Source organism: Cucurbita pepo, chromosome 17 (assembly GCF_057944985.1).
Source record: "Cucurbita pepo subsp. pepo isolate OVF chromosome 17, ASM5794498v1, whole genome shotgun sequence".
NCBI lineage: Eukaryota > Viridiplantae > Streptophyta > Magnoliopsida > Cucurbitales > Cucurbitaceae > Cucurbita > Cucurbita pepo.
In genome coordinates this window covers 1,307,846-1,327,062 of record NC_141814.1, presented here as the reverse complement: position 1 = coordinate 1,327,062, position 19,217 = coordinate 1,307,846, and the positions used below count along the sequence as shown (strand labels likewise).

General features: G+C 34.6%; 2 protein-coding genes across 2 annotated transcripts; both read left to right on the top strand.

Annotated features, from left to right (window-relative positions):
• The first annotated feature begins 399 nt into the window (after positions 1-399).
• SDE3 (P-loop containing nucleoside triphosphate hydrolases superfamily protein) lies at positions 400-4,349 on the top strand. Its single transcript, XM_023658755.2, has 5 exons — positions 400-653; positions 1,027-1,819; positions 1,898-2,071; positions 2,222-3,685; positions 3,947-4,349. Exons 2-5 carry the CDS (start codon positions 1,040-1,042, stop codon positions 4,211-4,213), a joined length of 2,685 nt encoding a protein of 894 aa, XP_023514523.2. The 5' UTR covers positions 400-653; positions 1,027-1,039; the 3' UTR covers positions 4,214-4,349.
• A 6,369-nt stretch (positions 4,350-10,718) lies between these two features.
• LOC111779239 (FCS-Like Zinc finger 8) lies at positions 10,719-12,231 on the top strand. Its single transcript, XM_023659346.2, has 3 exons — positions 10,719-11,006; positions 11,078-11,891; positions 11,968-12,231. The coding sequence occupies exons 2-3, from the start codon at positions 11,125-11,127 to the stop codon at positions 12,035-12,037; spliced, it is 837 nt and encodes a 278-aa protein (XP_023515114.2). The 5' UTR covers positions 10,719-11,006; positions 11,078-11,124; the 3' UTR covers positions 12,038-12,231.
• The last annotated feature ends 6,986 nt before the right edge of the window (positions 12,232-19,217 follow it).

The following is a 19,217-nucleotide window of genomic DNA, read 5'->3' as shown; positions in this document are numbered from 1 at the left end:
TGTACTTCCAAAACATATGTTTCGGTCCATATACTTCTAAAGGTGTCCATTAAGTGAAGAATTATGCTAAAATTATGATAAAAAAAATGAGACAAATTAAATTAAACAACCATCTTTTAAAAATTTGGAAAATATGAATATAAAAGTTCTATATAATTTAGTGTGAAAAACCACATTAGTTGTGGAAGAAGACGAAACACTAGCCCAAAAATGACAATATTGACTGACTAGTGGTGGACGTTTGATATTTTAATAAAAAGTTAATAAAATTATACCTTAGGAAATGGGTTTACTTATTTATTTAATGATGAATAAATTAAAAAACAAAAAAGGGAAAATATGGGAACGCTAGGAATTGGGGCATTAAATAAGACTCACTTGACTGCTAGTGTGCACGGACGCAGTACGATCTCTAAAGACATTCTTGGTGAACCAAACTCCGTTTCCAAAATAATTAGGTTTAGTGTGTAGAATTTACGTTTACACAATTATCGTGAAGCTCTGTATTAGCGGTGACCCGGAAAGCATCATTGTGTTGAGTGATGACCCCATTTTAACACTCAAATCTCTACTTCTCTACTGCATTCTGCAGTGAACTGGAGCCCCAACATTCGCTTCCAGAGTCTCCGCTGCTTTATAAGCTTCGATCAAAGGTGAGTTTTCTCCGTCTCCATCTTTCCAAGCTAGTTCTCTTATTCACTGACTTTGTTCATACGTTATTCCTGGATTTTGTTGCTTTCTCAATTTTGGCGTCTCCAAGTTTCGTATGTTTTTTGGATTTTGGTTATTGTTCTTATCTGGGTCTTGCTTAATTTTGGAGAATGGATGGTTTAATCTGTTCTGTATTGGGTGTTTTGACTCCTTGATCCGGATTTCTGGGATTTTGGTGGATGATTCTTGTTTGATTCTTCGATTTTGATGGGGTGTTGTGTTTTATGTTATCATTCTCTATTGAGTATTTGAGCTTGGAAGAGAAATTCGTGAGTGAGGAGTTTAAATCTTATGATTTCCCTTTTCTCCTGTCAGTTTCCTCTTGACAATGGGTACCATTGGTGATAATTGGGGTGATGATTGTTCTGTCATCAAAGACAGAGGAGAGATTTCCTACATCGACTATGAAGATGATAAATCTGTTTGCAGCTACAATCCTATTGAGGAAGGTCCAATTATCATTTCAGTGCCATTTGCTTTTGTGAATGGCAAACCACAATCAGTTTTTGTAGGAGAATCAGTGGCAGATGCAATTACGATCAAGAACACCACCGATGAATCGGTGGACCTATGGGCTGTTAATATTTATGCATCCAATCCCGAGAACTCGTTTACGCTCTCTCTAATGGAGCCCCCTTCGGCAAATGCCAACATAGAAGTTGTACAAGCTTTTTTGGAGTCCTTTTCGTTGGAGGATAGAATGATCCATCCGGGCGAGACTCTTACTGTATGGTTGTCTTGCAAACCGAAAGAAATTGGCTTGCACACGACTGTTGTGCATTTTGATGTTGGCAATGAGAGAATAGAACGCGTTTCTTTTCTGTTAGCAGATGATAAGATTTCCCAGTCATTGGCTTCTAGGAAGCCGTATTCAAGAGATAGAAAAAAGAGGCACGAGGTAGCAGACTCTTATATTCCTGGCTCACGTCCCATTAGAACGCAAGGTCGAGGATTCAAAAATTTTCTTCCCCATTATGATATCCCAAGAAGAATTAGAGATGAACTTAACAGAAAGGAGACTCCTAGTGCTGTTAGGGAAGGACTTAAAAGAGATACCTACGTTCCCTACTTTATGACATTGTTGAACATGGAAGAAATACAATTGGAGGTAAATAAATGAGGTTATGAATGTATTTACACATTTCTGTTTGAGATTATATGAAATTTGGTCCGTTATTGCCTGCAGGAAGACATGAGAGCTTACGATATGGAACGTGTAACTATGAAAAGAAAGGGACATCATTTTTTGTCCCTTGAGGTTCCAGGGCTTGCTGAGAGAAGGCCTTCACTTGTCCATGGAGACTTTATTCTTGCCAAGATGCCTTCTGGACATGCAAATGACACGGTTAACGCTTATCAGGTCTAGGTCTGCATTAATATTGAGTTTTCTACTCCTCCTTTGTGTATGCAATCATGTTTAGACGTGCTCGTTCAATCTTTTCTGTAATTTGTGGTTTAACATTCAGAATGTTCTTGTCCATGTTCCATAATCAATTCCAGTATTGTGCAGGGCTATATTCATCACGTCGAGGCTGATGAGGTTTACCTAAAATTTGCTCCTGAATTTCACGTTAACCATAGAGACTTCAATCTATACAATGTCCAGTTTACCTATAACAGAATTAACATGAGGAGGTTCTATCAGGCTATTGATGCTGCAGATAGTTTGGCAAAGGAGTTTCTATTCCCATATGAGTTTTCGGATAGAAGAGTTATCAAGACTAATCCGCTGGTGCCAATAACTCAAAATATCAATGAGGAACAAATGCGTTGTGTTCAGATGATCCTTGGTTGCAGAGGAGCACCACCTTATTTAGTTCATGGACCTCCTGGTACTGGTAAGACTCAGACCTTGGTGGAAGCTATCCTTCAACTCTACACAACTAGAAAGAATGCTCGTATTCTTGTTTGTGCTCCTTCAAATAGTGCTGCAGACCACATACTGGAGAAACTCCTCAGTGAGGAGGGTGTTGAAATTCGTGATAATGATGTTTTCAGGCTTAATGCAAGCTCACGGCAATATGAGGAAATCAAGCCTGATCACCTTCGTTTTTGTTTCTTTGATGAGCAAATTTTCAAGTGTCCTCCACACAGTGCCCTTGTGCGCTATAGGATTATTGTGTCAACTTATACAAGTACTTCCCTTCTTTATGCAGAAGATATCAAGCGTGGCCACTTCTCTCACATTTTCTTAGATGAGGCTGGCCAAGCTTCAGAGCCAGAAACGATAATTCCTATATCCAACCTCTGTCTTAGGAAAACAGTCGTTCTTCTTGCTGGTGATCCCATGCAATTAGGTCCAGTGATTTACTCTAAAGAAGCAGAAATTTATGGATTGAGTAAATCATATTTGGAAAGGCTTTTTGAATGTGAATATTACTGCACTGGGGATGAAAACTATGTAATAAAGTTGTTAAGAAACTATAGATGTCATCCGGATATCTTACATCTTCCTTCTACATTGTTCTATGGTGGTGAATTAATTGCATGTAAAGATGAAAAAAGTTTCCTCACGGATTCAGCAGATATCCTCGAAGTACTTCCTAGTAAGGAGTTTCCTGTTCTTTTCTTTGGTATCCAAGGTTGTGATGAGAGGGAAGGCAACAATCCATCATGGTTCAACCGAATTGAGGTTAGCAAGGTGGTAGAGGTCATAAAGAAGCTGACTGCTGGTGGAAATCTGGTCGATGAAAATATTGGGGTCATAACGCCCTATCGACAACAAGTGATTAAAATAAGGAAAGCCCTTGATAGCCTTGATATGGTTGACATAAAGGTTGGTAGTGTAGAACAGTTTCAAGGACAAGAGAAGCAAGTGATTATTGTTTCTACTGTTCGATCAACGATCAAACATAACGAGTTTGACAGAACCTACTGTTTGGGGTTTTTAAGTAATCCAAGAAGGTTTAATGTGGCTATTACCCGGGCGATATCTCTTCTGGTTATAATTGGCAATCCCCATATAATCTATCAGGTGATTTTTGTTACTTTAGTAAATGTTGTTCAAGATTGAACCCTCTAGACTAATATATACTGGAGATATGGGATAGTGTACTCTTAAATTTATTCATAATAGGCACATTCCCCTCAAGTTTAGTAAGTTTTAGCAGATGTAGCGTTGTGAAGTGCCTTAAGGTCTCTCCAATAACTAAGAAGATAACTTGAACATAATGACTTCCAGACTTGGAAGCAAATGTGAAAAATGCTTAATGGCAGGACTTGGTTGTTTTGGCAGGATGTGTATTGGAGCAAGCTATTATGGCAGTGTGTTGACAAAGATTCATATCAAGGTTGCTCCCTCCCTGAAAGGCAGGATCCCACAGATGAGGAACTACCATGCAATAACGAAGAGGGACCATGTTCAGGATTTGAAGGAGCAGGGAAGAATCATGAGGGACAAAGTTCAGGATTTGAAGGAGCTGACCAGAATCAAGATCTGCCGGAGATGGAATTTTCGAGACCGGCTGTTAATGAAGATGAATGGTCTGATGGTTGGAAGTAACTTTTGGTACAAGTCAAGGAAGGAAGTGGAGAAAGAGAAAATTTCTTGCTTATTTTTTTCTTCTTAGATCTTTGTAGATGTCTTGGAAACATTGTTTATATACTCTACTGTTAATTTAAGAGTGCTTTTGTTTCTAGTCTTTCCCGTTGAAGGTAGAAAATTCCATGCTAATGTTTAAGGCTTCATAATTTGTTTTCAAATCTATGCGAGAAATCCAACTGGAGAGCTTTTAAGGAGACAAGCACGTGATGATTTCTCGATGAAGAGAAGATTTAATTTGTTATTATTATTATTATTATTATTATTTTGCGGTTGCATGTTCTTAGATTCTATAAACATAATTTCCTGAAGATTCAGATTGATGAAATGCATATAATAAGAAGAAAATCCCAAGAGAATTACCAGGACTATCACAGGTTTTTGAATTCCTGGAATCTTCGAGCTTCGAAGAGGAGGCAGATTAAACAATCTTCAAATTAAGCACCGGAAACAAGAATTGCTGGAATCAAGAAATTCAAGTCATGAATAAAGAACGAGAGAGCTGAGAAAGTGAATCACGCTTTCGAATTCATACCAGCACAGAGCGAGTCTAGAGAATTATTCGTCTCCAAATACATTCCGCCATTGAGAGGGAAAAAAAAAAACGAAGACAGAGCAATCAGCTTCGTACTATTCAACGGAAAGCCCCAAATCTGAGGTCCTCCTCGACGAAAGTAACAGAGGCAAATGCCACCAAATGGAATCGTAGGCGGAGGAGACCGCTCACAGCAGGCGGAAGGAACCGTATCGGATCGGCGAAGCAGAGATGTAAGGCAAACATGGCGAGAGCAAGAGCAGCTCTCTGGTGGCGCATCCGGTCGGCGGCGACATTGCAAACACCCTAACAGCCGTGAGAAGTACAATTAGCGAGACGACGACGCTAATTATCGCCGCCATTGTTGCGGTTCGGAGTTGTAAAGGAGATTACAAAGATCGAACAACCGGAGATTTCTTCTTCAGTCGTTCCGGTTTTAAATGATAAGTCCCTTTTTAAGACGATCAAAATGGCGGGAACAAACTTTGAATACCGAAAATACCCTTAACCGTTTGACAAATAGTTGACTCTATTTGTATTTATATTTTTCCTCAAATATTTACTTTTTTTTTTTTAATTCATAAACTTGTAAAATATATATATATATATAAAAACTTAGGATTTTATTAGATAAAATTCCATTTTTAAAATTTTGAATATACAAAGAATTAAAATGGACTACAAAAATTTGAGTACGTCTCGACGCTTCAAGCTCATGATTTATAATTTGATCACTTATTTTTTGCGTTTTGGCTACTCCAAATAACGACCAATTAACTCATTTTTCACCGATATTTTTATAAAAATTTTGTTTTTCTTTGAATGCTCGATATCTAGCCAATAAATAAATACAACAAAAAACTATACAATTAAGCCATAAAGTAACATAAAATAGAGCCTAAAGATATCACTTTTTATGTGCTATCACTTATGCCTACTAAAAAAAGAATAAAAAACAATATAATATAATATAATATACATATACATATATATATATAATATATTATATAGGGCAAAAAGTTAATGAATTTGGTGATTAGACGACAAAAGAAATAATTGCATAATTTAATATTTTAAAATTGAATGCAAATTTTTTAGAAATGGAAAAATAAATAAATAAACGCAAGTGGAGGGAGAGAGACATTACTTTATTACTTTACTACTTTATTTATTTATTTTGTGAAAGAGAGATGCTTTTCTTAATGGATAATTACATATTAAATTCTTGTCTCGTCTCATTTTCAAATCGTAATTTTAAAATAATTTAAAACACCTTTTTCCAATTTATAGAATAAAAAAAATTATACCATTATTTTTAATACAATTCATTCATATAATTTATTTTGTGTTCTTATGTCCTAACAGAAATATATATATATATATATTGAAGTTAAATCAGATTTTTAATTTTGGTATTTTATTTTTTTAATTTTTTTCGCTAATTAATTTCATTATTGTAATTAAAGCAAACGTATGGATAATAAATAAGTGAATAAAATATAAACTTATCAAAATAACTTATTATATATAAATGTAAAGTATACCTGAATTTTTTTTTAAAAAAAATCTATTAAGAGAAACCTATAAAAGTTGATGGGTATTTTAAAATTTATATAAAATTATCAAAATAACTTATTAAATAAAAAGTATTAATGATTTTTTTTTTAAATGAAGAGTATTTTAGAGAGTTTTTTAAAAAAATTGTAAGATATTATTGAAAATTTAAAAAATTTAGAAATATTTTTTAGAAAAAAATAAAAAATACTATATTAAATAATAATTAGATGGTTCAATATTTGTAGGTCAAGTCTAAATCAACAATTTGCAATTACTGGTCATTTTAATTTAGTCAATTGCAAAAATTTTATTTATTTATTATTATTGGATAAAATGTATCTAGGTGTCTTTGTCCAAGTAAGCAAGTTGCCAGCTGTCACTATCTCTCATTTCTTCATTTCCTCTCATCTTTTCAATGTAATAATTATGACTAAAATGAAAATAAAAAATTAGCCTTAAGTTAAAAAATAATTTTATTTTTTTATTATTAGTCCTTTTTTATTATTTTTTTTATAAATCACATACTAATTTTTTTTTTAATAAAACAACCAAATTTAATTCGTCAAATCATCTAATCTCATCTTAACCAAATGTTATCAACTAAAAATTGCAAAATTACAATTTTAACCTAAAAACGATTTACTCGCGTTTTAACGAATTTGACAATTATGTTATCAACTAAAAATAACTCGATTAACGATAGCGAGAGAAAGATCGGGACTTTTAAAAGTACACATACAAACTTATAATAACGATCACGATGATGCAAAATTACAATTTTAGCCCTGATAATTAAAAAGCCAAAAAAAAGAAAGAAAAAAAAAGTATTATGGCCCATGGGTTTCGGCCTTTATGAAGCTTTGGCTGATCGAGCACACAGAGAGACTCTTTGCACTGGTTTTTGTGGAGAGAAATGGTGTCGTGTCATTAACAAACCCCCTTTTCGTGGGCCCCAACTGCCATTTGTCAAGGCTTATACAACGTCATCATTAAAAAAAAATTAAAAAAAATCTAGTAATCAAAAGAAAAGAGTCTGACGTGGATGCAATCAAATCCCAGCTGGTCAATGTGGGGTCCACTGTTTGAAATTTGAGTAATGCAATTGGGTGCGGTGGTTTGATTAATTTAGAGTTTCTTTCTCATTCTCTAATCGAATCCTTCCACGTAAGGGGTTCCCTACGAAAAGGACGTTACGTGTGCCCCTTACGTGGAGGACCCACCTCTTACGTGGACCCATGAAAATTACTTTCTTCTTTTTTTTTTTTTTTAAGAAAAAAGAAAAATTTTCAATGATTATTTATCGACCTTATAACCCTAACTAGATTTATCTTTCTCCCTTAAAAAAATAAAATAAAAAACCTTAATTTATATACTTTTTTGCTTACCTATGATTAAATCATATCATTAATGGACAAGATGAAGTGGTTGGGTTCTATATCAAGCTCAAAGTTTATATTAATTTTTTATACATTAAGACTAAAGTTTAATATATTTCATTAACTTTTCTTTTGGTAGGCCACCCCTCGTCGATTAAAGTTTTAAATATGATTCCATCTGCCTCCTAGACCTACTTTGAAGTAATAGTGTCAACATTTTTGCTCAATTATTCTTAGTATATATTATATAAATATTTTGTTGCCTCGAGATAAAAAGGTATCCTTTACACTTTATTTTATTCTAAAATAAAGGTTATTTAAAATAATTATTTTAAATAACTTATATTTAGACACTAAAATAAAAGGTTTAAGAATGAGACCCAAATAAAAGAGAATGGACCGAAACAACATCTAAATCAGTGACTCAATCATGAACTTCATGGTTGTTTTACTTTGAGCAATTCCCTGTTGGGTGGCATCTTAGGAATTTTCTTTAGATAGGACAAAACATGCTGGAATGACTTGTGTTGGTCGGTAGAGATAATCTTGACTCTTAACCAGCGAAGAGTACGTGACATACTATGTAACGGATGATGTAAGGGAATGTCAAGATTATCAGGCGTCAAATCCAAATTTCGAATCGTGATTTAACATGATTAGATATGAACGGTTGAACTAATTCAATTTTAATACGCTATTAAATTAGAGCCATGATCTTGTTGTCCCAAATAAACCCATTAACCTAATATTCCCCAAAAACATATTAATCAATAAAGAGAAAGGGAAGCTAATTAAAATTAAGTTATAAAACCAAGTAATTATTGTAAAGTAATCAAGGAAGAAAATGGGCATGGGCCCACAATTAAACCAATAATTAACAAAGACCAAATCATTTAGCTTAGCTATTATTAAAAATAAATATTATAAAAGAAAAGAGGAAATCATAGTTAAAGTGTAACCTTCAACAATCCATTAGCTATGAGGTTCTTCAGATTTCTTGGTGCCATGTCACCATCATAATAAATAGCATCTTTCAAGAGATAAGTACCAAAATAAAAATTTATTTACGATTTAAAACGAGATTATTTACGAAATATTTTTATATTTATTTATGCTACGCTTCCTTTTCATATGAAACGAGCGGTAGGGTCGTGGACTTGTAAGAGTCGAGATAAATCCTTGAGAAAGTAAAAATTAAATAAAGTAATATTTTGAATATAGACGCATGAAGTCGAGTAGAGAAGATTTCAATGGATGGAAAGGAAAGTAGTTGCGATATAGTCAAAGTCAATGCCTTTAGTCTTCATATTCATATTTCAAAATTAAAATTTTCAAACAAGTCAATTACCTTATAACTGAATTATTGTATGATATCATGTAAAGTAGGGCTACTATCACATTTATACATTAAAAAAAAGAATTTAATAGTAATGATTTTATGTTTATTAATAAATTTAAAGTTAAAAGCACTAATTATAATTTAAATTAAGATGCCTATAAAAAATATTAAAAGTTTTTTTTTTCTTTTTCTGATTTTATTGACACCTCTATCCCTCACCTTTTTTAAAAACTCTCTTTTTACACACTTTATTTTCTTTTTCTCAAATGAATTTTGTTTCTAATCAATTATTTAAAAATAAATACATGTTTTAGTTAAAAAATTAAAAAAAATTAAAAAATTTAAAAAGTCTAAAATCTTTGGTACGAGAGTCTAACCTTTTAATTTTATCGTGATTAACAAAGTTCTCTATACCAAGTTCAAGAAGAGCATCCCGTGCATGGTTATAAAAAAACGATTCAACGGGAACAAACCTAAGACGAAGTAGAAGGAAAGAGAAGGAATTGGGTCGCGACTAACCAGAACTTCATCTTCTAGTTAAAATTCTAGTTCGGTCTAATTTAGTTTATTTTTAACCTAATTTACGAAGGGAATAGGAAAACTCCGGAAGACTGGTATAAATACATTTATTCAACGATCGAATAATGTCTTCTTCATATTCAAAACTCTCGTGACGTAGAAAATTTTCTTTATTCGATAATTTTTTTATAAATAGTTTATATTTTTTAAAAACATAAAAAAAAAAAATTCCTCGATTTTTGGGAAATTAAATATCATGAAAGCGTGGGGTGAGATTGGTTGAGTTAGGCACTGTGATCATGAAACATTATTGAGACACTCTCTCGGTCACAGGCACTCTCATCAGCTGTTCATCTTTTCAAAACGGGCCCCTCCATATTCTTTCACTCCGTTAAAAATCCCCATCAGGCCCCTACGTTGACTCTTGATTATAACTACATTTGTAGGGTAATTCCGTCATTTAGGGAGGTAGATAATGCCATAAATTTCATAATAATAATAATAATGAGAGAAAATTAAATTAAATTAAATTAAATTAAATAACCGTGGGGGTGGGACCACGAGGAAACATTAGAATGATGTGGGGCCAAACCAGACCAAGAATCCTGCTGTTTAACTGGAGTTAAGTGGGGCCCATTCTTTTTTTTCTTTTTAATTATTATTATTTTTTTTGTGTTTATGCGGCCGATGAGTCCGGGCTTGATGATGATGGGCCCCACGAGCCGGTCCGTGAACTTTACAACCCCGTTTATAACTCTACTGTGGGCTCCACACCAACCCCCTCTTCTCTATCTCTCTCTCTCTCTTTTACTTTAGCCGATTTTAAGTTCACAGCTGACGGACCAAGCCAAGCCAAGCCAAGCCAAGCCAAGCCGATCCCTAATTGTGAAATTTTAAAAAATATTTATTATATCTAATAATTTTCAAATTTAAACTAATATAGTTCTTTAATATTTATTTTTAAATTTTGTATTTAATGCGTTAAGAAAATTTAATAATTAATTAGTTTCAACAAATATAACTGATTTATATTCTTAATTTTTAAATAGAATCTTATAAAAAAAAATCAAAATATTGTGGAAAAAAAAAAATGAAGAGAGAGAAAATGTGAGTGTCGGGTCAGTGGGTGTGGGTGTGGGCGTAGGGACCGGTTGTCTTGTCAGCCTCCGGCGTGGGAGTTTATATATTCTTCCATCGTCTCCTCTGTTTTCTTCCACCCCTTCTTCTTCTTCTTCTTCTTCTTCTTCTGGTTTTTTAATTTTTATGAAAGCTTTCATAACAAAAATGGAAACTAAAACACGAAGCCGGAGGGTGGATTGATTAACTAAACTCTTCTCTGTTCATCCAGTTTCTTAAATGGAAGCCACCGAAATTTTAGTTCCGGTGAATAAATCCCAACCCACGGCGGTGTCCGATCATCTTGTTCCGGTGAGCTTCATGTTTGAATTTCTCATCTGGAGAACTGTTTTTGTTAATTTTTTTTGATGTTGTGATTTCAGGGGGCTACTCATTGATACTGGGGAGTTAGATCTAGAAGTAGAATTTGATGGCCGGCGGCGGTGGCGGTGGCGGCGGCGGTGGTGGTGGTGGTTGTTTGTCTTCTCCGACGAGTAGTAATAGGAAATTGACTTCGTCTTTCTTTGGTTCTCCGAGGTTGTTTGAAACAGAGGCTATAATGAGTCCAACGTCAATTCTCGAGCCATTTTTGGGTCTGAGGAATTCGTTTTGGTCGGAATCAAGTTCGCCCAGAACGCCGATTACAGAGTCCAAACGGCCGTGGGATTCAAAAGGGATCGGTCTCGCCATTGTCGATGCTCTAACAGAAGAGAATTCTAATCCGAAACCAACAAAACCCGAAACCCGTTTGGTTCTGTTGGGATCTCAGTTGAAGATTCAAATCCCTCCTCTACCGCCGTTCGTTTCTCCGGCCGACGAGGAATTCGGGATCAAGACGAGGAATTCCCATCTGGGTTCCTCATCCCCTGTTTCATCTCTGTCGCCGCCGAAGAAATCGGCGTTCGGATCCTCGAGCTCGAGCTCCGGCCAGGAGACTCCGAATTCCCCTCTGATTTTCACCGGCTGTCTCTCCGCGGATGAAATCGAACAATCAGAGGATTACACCTGCGTGATCTCTCACGGCCCAAATCCCCGAACCACTCATATCTTCGGCGATTGCGTAATCGAAAGCGGCTCGGGCGTATACTCACCGGCGAGGAAAGAAAATGGAACAAGCTTTTCCCCAGAAAATTTCCTCAGTTTCTGCGACAATTGCAAGAAGAATCTAGAACAGGGGAAAGATATTTACATGTACAGGTCGGAATCCAAAATTAAAACATATTAAACCTCATAAATGATCATTAATTTCTGATCCATTTAATTAATTTTCCAGAGGCGAGAAGGCATTTTGCAGCCATGAATGTCGATTCCAAGAGATGATGCTAGAGGAAGAAGACGACTGAAATGAAGAAAGCGCCATGGAAATGGAAATTATTGGAACGATTCCCATGTCTTTGTGCTCTGTTTTGTAGAGTTGGAATTTTGTTGTATGTTTGTTTAATTACAGGATTTTTTTTTTTTTTTTTTTTTGCCCTTTTAATATTTCATTGTCGTAATAATGAAGCTATTATATTATGTGATTAATCTCTATTCTTAATCAACTCTTAATTATGCACTTACCACTAATCACATTATTAATCTTGCTTTATTTCTTTGTCTCCCACCTTCTTTCACATTATCTATACATATAATAATTACTTCTATTTTTTTAGCTCAATTTTTAAAAAAAAAAAATGCTCACAATTTAATTAAAAAATATTTATATATTTTTTAAATAAAAATACTTCAATATATTGACGGTAATTATTTGATTAATGTAAGAGTAATGATTAATAATATTTTAAGAGATTACAAATTTCATAAAAAACCAACTTCTCATGCTAAGTTTAGGTAAAAAAAAAATATATATATATAATTACCAAAAGGCCCTTACGGGCTTCATTCATGGGCCGAAATTGTAGCTAAACGGGCCAAGGCCCAAAATTCAACAAAACAAAAGGAGGGGGGGTAGTATCGTCATTTCACAAGAAACTGTAGAGCATTTTCACCTGGGCGAAGTCGCAGAAGCAGAAAGGGACAAGAAACTCCAGAAAAAAAAGGAAGTTTGGATCCGTTTCAAGCCCAACTACCCGATCCGATTAGGACGACGACACGCTTCTGTGCTCCAACAATGGTAAGATCATCAATCAATCAAACTCAAATTATTGAATCAATGTTGTTGAAATCGAGTTTGAATTTGTGAAAGATTTATGATAATCCCTTTTAATTGCTTAATTTCAGAACGCCATTGCTTTCTAAGTTCTAACAAATTTCTGCATCTGATGCACTGCCATCGGTAATCAAACATATTTCTGCCATGGCTTTCTTTAAGCAGATATTACCACATGGATTTAGCATGGATCGTTATCTTTCGCTGTTGGTGGAATTGTGAGTTCCTAATTTAGTGGCTTACTGGTGGATTCTTAATATAAGCATTAGAGTATCAGTCTTATTACCTTTGTTGATATCAGCAGTTGCTGTTCTTGTTGAAGAAAATGTGTTTGTGAGAGATCTTACATAAGTTGGAGATGGAACGAAACATTTGTTATAAGACTGTGGAAACCTACGTAATGAACCAAAATTGGTTTCGGATTTTCATTACGTCTGAGTACTTGCTATATGGCTTAGGTTTTTCTTATTACTGGTTTAAATCATCACAGTTCTTGGTCAGGTAGTATGTTTTTGTTGAAATGCCACTCTGATGTTCTTAATATTGCATATGCATAGTAAGACATAGAAAGTGGAAGATTTGAAGGGGAAAACTCCATGATAATGCACCAAGAAACAATTGGAACTAATATTATGAGAAGATATCTAAAATAATTGGAACTAATATTCCTTGATGTTCATCAGTTTGTTCTTATTCTTTATTCGACACATGCTTGAAATAATGTTAGATCTTTTGCTGGCAAAACTAATGAAGGAGAAGAAAAAACAAAATCAATATTTGTGGATTTATAAGGATATTGCCTTGATTTTCTTACTGTGTTAGAAGGACCACTTGATTGCACTTATTATTCTCTTTCAAATCGTTTCCCTTTCAGGCAATACAAGTTATTAGTTGATTTTAGTTGCCACTCATGAGCCTTCTCTTATTTTTAGCTTTGTTTTCTTCTCATTGTTTGGCTTCGTTCTTCTGTGGAAAGGCTAACATCAAGTCGTTTTTCAGGCTTCTTTCATGCTGTTCTTGTGGTAGCAGCAAGAACATGTCCACTGGGAATAGAAGCCACAGTTTTTCCAACTCTCATGTCTTATAGCAACGGAGGGAGCCTTCTTGGAAGTCTGGTAGGTGCTCTGCCTTGACTTAGCTCTTTGGTGTCACTCATGATAGATTTGAATTTTTGACCTCTTTAGAAATCTTGTGAATCTGAGCTCAGTGTTGCCTTTCCCCTCCTTGACTATAACAGCCCAAGCCCACCTGTAGCAGATATTGTCTTCTTTAGAACACGTCTACTAAGGAGAGGTTTTCACACCTTTATAAAGAACGTTTCATTCTCCTCACCAACCGATGTGAGATCTCACAATCCACCCCCTTTGGGGCCCAACGTCCTCGCTGACACTCGTTCCCTTCTCTAATCGATGTGGGACCCCTCAATCCACCTCCTTTCGGGACTCAGTGTCTTTGCTGACACACCGCCTCATGTCCACCCCTTTCAGGACTTAGCCTCCTTGTTAGCACACTCTTATAAAGAATGCTTTGTTTTCTTGTCCAACCGATATGAGATCTCACAATCCACCCCCTTCGAGACCCAACGTCCTCGTTGGCACCCGTTCCCTTCTCCAATCGAGGTGGAACCCCCTCATCCACCCTCTTTTCGGGGCCCAGTGTCCTTGCTGGCACACCGCCTTGTGTCCACCTTCCTTGGGGACTTAGCCTCTTCGTTAGCACACCCTTATAAGAAATGGTTCGTTTTCCTCTCCAATCATTGTGGGATTTCACATTGCCCTTCATCAAGATGAAAACCCAGATCTCAGCTCAAAAGAGAGCTCAGACATAGAAATGAAATCAATTTAAGTCTCATCCTCGCTTCTTCCCCACCAAAACAGAAGAATTTTTGCAACAACTGTAGATATTTTGAAAAACTTTCTTGTCACACAATTAAAACAATTCATAGATTGCCGAACATTGCTGCCGACCAGAATCAAATAGAGTCTTGTAGATTGTGACATTGATTAACGCTATATCTGGCGCACATAGACCTTTCCATTTGGATATGGACATGGCTTTGTGCATCATCAAGGGACCCAAAGAAACGTCTCATGTGGTTGGCGGATTCTGCAGTCCACATGGTGGGTCCTGTTTTTTTGCCACATACTCTCATTCCTATCCCAATTTCATTAACCAGAAAAAGCTTCCTTATGAGTCGTCAAACCAGCCAGAAACCTGCCCAAGTTGCTAGGCAGCTACCATTCAATAGTACTACTGGATTTTATTGCATGCTCCTATTTTTCTGCTTTAGATGTATGTTTGTGTTCTAAGACTCATTCTTAGAGACTGTTCTGAAGCCCACCTTAAAAGATATTGTTTTCTTTAGATTTTCTTTTTCGGACTTTTTTCAAAGTTTTTAAAACGTATTTAGAGGTTTCTACACCCTTATAAATAATGCTTTATTTTCCTTTCCAACTGACGTGGATCTCTCAATAACGAGCATTCTGCCATCTTTTGATTTGATATGAGTTAGAACAAAAGAAACCGGGAGAGGAAGGGGGAATGCATGTGGGTTGCCATGTGAAGATTGCATTGTTCATTAATTTCTTGAACAAACTTCACCTAACCCCATAATAATAATTATCTTTCAAAATAAAATATTCTCATATCCCTCATCTAATTTAAAGTATGCCCATTTTTGTTTTGTTTTTGGAACTTAACTCATTGGTTCGGGTTGGGTTTGAGTTTGAGTTTATTTCGTCTCGTTCAATATCAAGAACTAAAATTGAATTGACCTGAAACTAAAATTGCTACGAAGCGGGAGGGAAAATGAAGTCGATTTCTTTTTCTTTACACATGATTGATTATTGAGTAGAAGATTTTAGGTAGATTTGATTTGTGGGTTATTGCAATAAAGATGAGACATGAGAAGCCAAACACTCATTGTAAGACCATTTGGGTTGCCGGACATCCACCGGACATCCACCGGACAACCATTTAGTTGTCTTGAGTGTATGACATTTGATCCCTACTGTTAGGGCTTCTCACCAACCCCACATGTTTCTTCCCTTTCTCTCAAACTTCTCATATTCTTTTCATATTCCATTTAAGTATTTCCTATATACTCCACATCTCAATCATACCTACCCTATATATATTTACGCTTTATCAGCCCAAACTCGTGTCCTCGACCTTGATATAGCTCGATCGTCTATAACCTACATATGAGTTGGACTCTACATGCCAATCATTCTAGCCAACATTTACACTTAATCAGTTCCAACTCGAGTTGTCGACCTCAATGTAGCTTTATCGTTAGCTCACCTAAATGTAGCTGAATTGGACTCTACATGCCAATCATTCTAGCCAACATTTATGCTTGGTCAGTTTGAACTCTAATGACCAATGTTAATATAGTTTAGTCATTTGATCACATGATCGAAACTGTGTATTTAAGTTATCTATTATTTCTTTTGACTCGATTCTTTTATCTCAATTTATTATTGGATCATTAGTGCACACGTTTTTTATTTTTATCACACATCAAGAACATGACATGAATTTCAAGAATTGTCAACTACCCAAAATATTTTTATTGCAATTTTAGTTTCTATGATTTGGAGAAAGTTAAAATTCAGTTATATAGTCTTAAATGGTAGAATAAGTCTCTACGACATTATAAAATTCTCACCTATTATATTTATAATACGATAAAATTGAATCTTTAATAAATAAATTAAAAAAAAAAACTATATATTAAATGGAATCCACGTGAATATATTGCACAAAATTCAAGAACATATTGATGAAGAAATATTGGTGGGAGAGTTTGATATGATATGTTTGAGTGTTTACATCAAATTCCAGTTGTTCAAATTAGTTATAATGCATTTAATTTTTCCATTAAATAACACCTAAAATAAATAAATAAAGGGAGGTCGGAGTGGGTGTGCTTTTGCTCCGCCGCCACCACCACCACAACCACCGCCCTCCATTACCGAATGTTGCATTTAATTTCATGATTAATTTATATGTTACATCAATCATTTGATAAACCATTTAAAAATGAGTCCACTTCACGTTACATTAAAATCTTATTTGACTCGAGATTCGAAATAGTTTCGAGTTCATAAAGTTTGAGATTGAAAAAAGCTTAATAAGAACACTTTTTCTTAATAAGAACGCTTTTTATCTTAACTCTTATTTAATTATGTCAAATTTTATCTTAATTGACATAAATCGTGTTTAAAGATAAAATTTAAAATATTCATTAAAAAAATTATCAAATTTTCTATAAATTTAATAGGATGAAATTCAAAGTTTTAAAAAAATTGTTTTAATGGATCGATTTAGATTTTTTTTAATAATTATTTAACTATCCTTTGAAAAAAATAAATAATACAAAATTTAAATTTTGATAGGCAAAATATTAAATAATAATTAGATTTTGAATAAAATATTATTCATTTAGAAAATAGTATGCTAAAAATAGCCACTACTTAGATTTTAAATCTTTATTATTTTAGATATTTAAATTTTTTTCTAAAATAAATTATTTAATCTAAAATATCATAAGGTGGCCATGGGATTAATGTGACATTAATTCTAAATTCCCTAATGATATGATCAGCTTCATAAATGCTTTTAAAATTAGTTTTAGCCCTTTAAATTAATTAATGATGCAAACAAACAATCATTATTGCATCATTTATATCACACTGATTTAAAAAATATTAAAAATTAAATTTTGAATTGCTTGTTGTTGGGGGCAAAACATGAGAATAGGACATGACTAAATAATTAAAAACAAAGTATATCATTATAATATATTTTTTCATTTTTTTTTTTAAAATATGTTACTTTCTTTTTGTTAAAGTTTTGAACTTTATATTATTCATATGAAGCCAAAAAGTTGTTTGCATTATTACATTAGTACTTTGTATCTAAATATGTTAAAATTTGGATAAATAATTAAAAACTTTAAAATCACTCTCAAACATGTTCTAAATATCCATCTAATCCATTTAGTAAACACGTTGATTCGTATTTGTGAGATCCCATATCGGTTAGAGAGTGAAACTAAACATTTTTTTATGAGGGTGTTGAAACCTCTCCATAGTAATCACTTTTAAAACTGTGAGGCTAACGGTGATACATAACAGGCTAAAATGAACAATATCTACTAGTAGTGGGCTTATATGGTTACAAATGATATTAGAGTCAGACACTGGACGATGTGCTAACGAAGACGCTAGAGTAGGCCCCCAAGAGAGGTGGATTGTGAGATCCCACATCGGTACACTGGGCGATGGGCTAGTGAGGACACTGGGACTGAGCCCCCAAAAGGGTAGATTGCGAGATCCCACATCGATTGAAGAGGGGAACAAAGCATTACACCGGACGATGTGCTAGCGAGGACGCTGGGGCTGGGGTCCCAAAGGAGGTGGATTGAGAGATCCCACATCGGTACATTGGGTGATGGGCTAGTGAGGACATTGGGACTAAACCCCCAACAGGGTAGATTGTGAGATCCCACATCGATTGGAGAGGAAAACGAAACATTTCTTATAAGGGTGTAAAAACCTATTCCTAATAAAGACATAATTAAGAAGTAAAGAAAGAATCAAGTACTCGTAAAGGGTATAGTTTATAAAAGAGTAAAAGAAACGATTTGTATAATTGCATGTGTAAATTGGTGAACCCACCAAACCTACTTGAAAATACACTTCCATATACTTAGAAGCAATGATTTTGAGCATAAAATGAATAAAATTGAAGAAATTGAAGAAATGGGTAATTAAAAGGTGTAAAGTGGAGTGATTTAGTTCCACATATTTGCCTTTTGGATTTTAATGGGACCAAAGCATCAAATATTAATTGCTAGAAAGGGCCAAGTTAGGGCCACCCTTGACCCACCTTTCTTTCATTTTCCATTGCCCCATGTTCCCTTAGAACATGGAGCAAATTATGGCACATTTCCCTTTCTTAATTCAACCCAACCCCTCTCCTACCTCTCTTTTTTTCACTTAAACCCTCACCCGACGCACTACCGTTCACAACTCAACCCAACCCAGTTCTCTATTTTCAGGTTGTATTAGATTTTGCTTGTAGATATTGTCTTCTTTGGGCTTTCCTTTCTGAGCTTTCCCTTCTGAGCTTTCCCTCATGGATTTTAAACAATGCTTCGTTCAACTGAGAAAGAGGGTAGGTCGAGTTGGACAGTAACCCTACTCTCCAAGTTTGTTGGGTTTGTGCCAAAATTTTCAATTTTCTAAGAAATTAACCAAACCCAACTAAATTTTTATAATTTGAATTAAAAATTTCGAGTAAGTGGAGATTTGGAGTCACATAAACACACGTGAATGGGTAGGTTTGTTCATCAATAATTATGTAAC

Coding starts and splice junctions, on each gene's coding strand:
- SDE3 (XM_023658755.2), top strand. CDS start 1,040: ATGGGTACCATTGGTGATAATTGGGGTGATGATTGTTCTGTCATCAAA. Junction 1,820..1,897: donor TGGAAGAAATACAATTGGAG/GTAAATAAATGA, acceptor TATTGCCTGCAG/GAAGACATGAGAGCTTACGA. Junction 2,072..2,221: donor ACACGGTTAACGCTTATCAG/GTCTAGGTCTGC, acceptor AGTATTGTGCAG/GGCTATATTCATCACGTCGA.
- LOC111779239 (XM_023659346.2), top strand. CDS start 11,125: ATGGCCGGCGGCGGTGGCGGTGGCGGCGGCGGTGGTGGTGGTGGTTGT. Junction 11,892..11,967: donor AAAGATATTTACATGTACAG/GTCGGAATCCAA, acceptor TTAATTTTCCAG/AGGCGAGAAGGCATTTTGCA.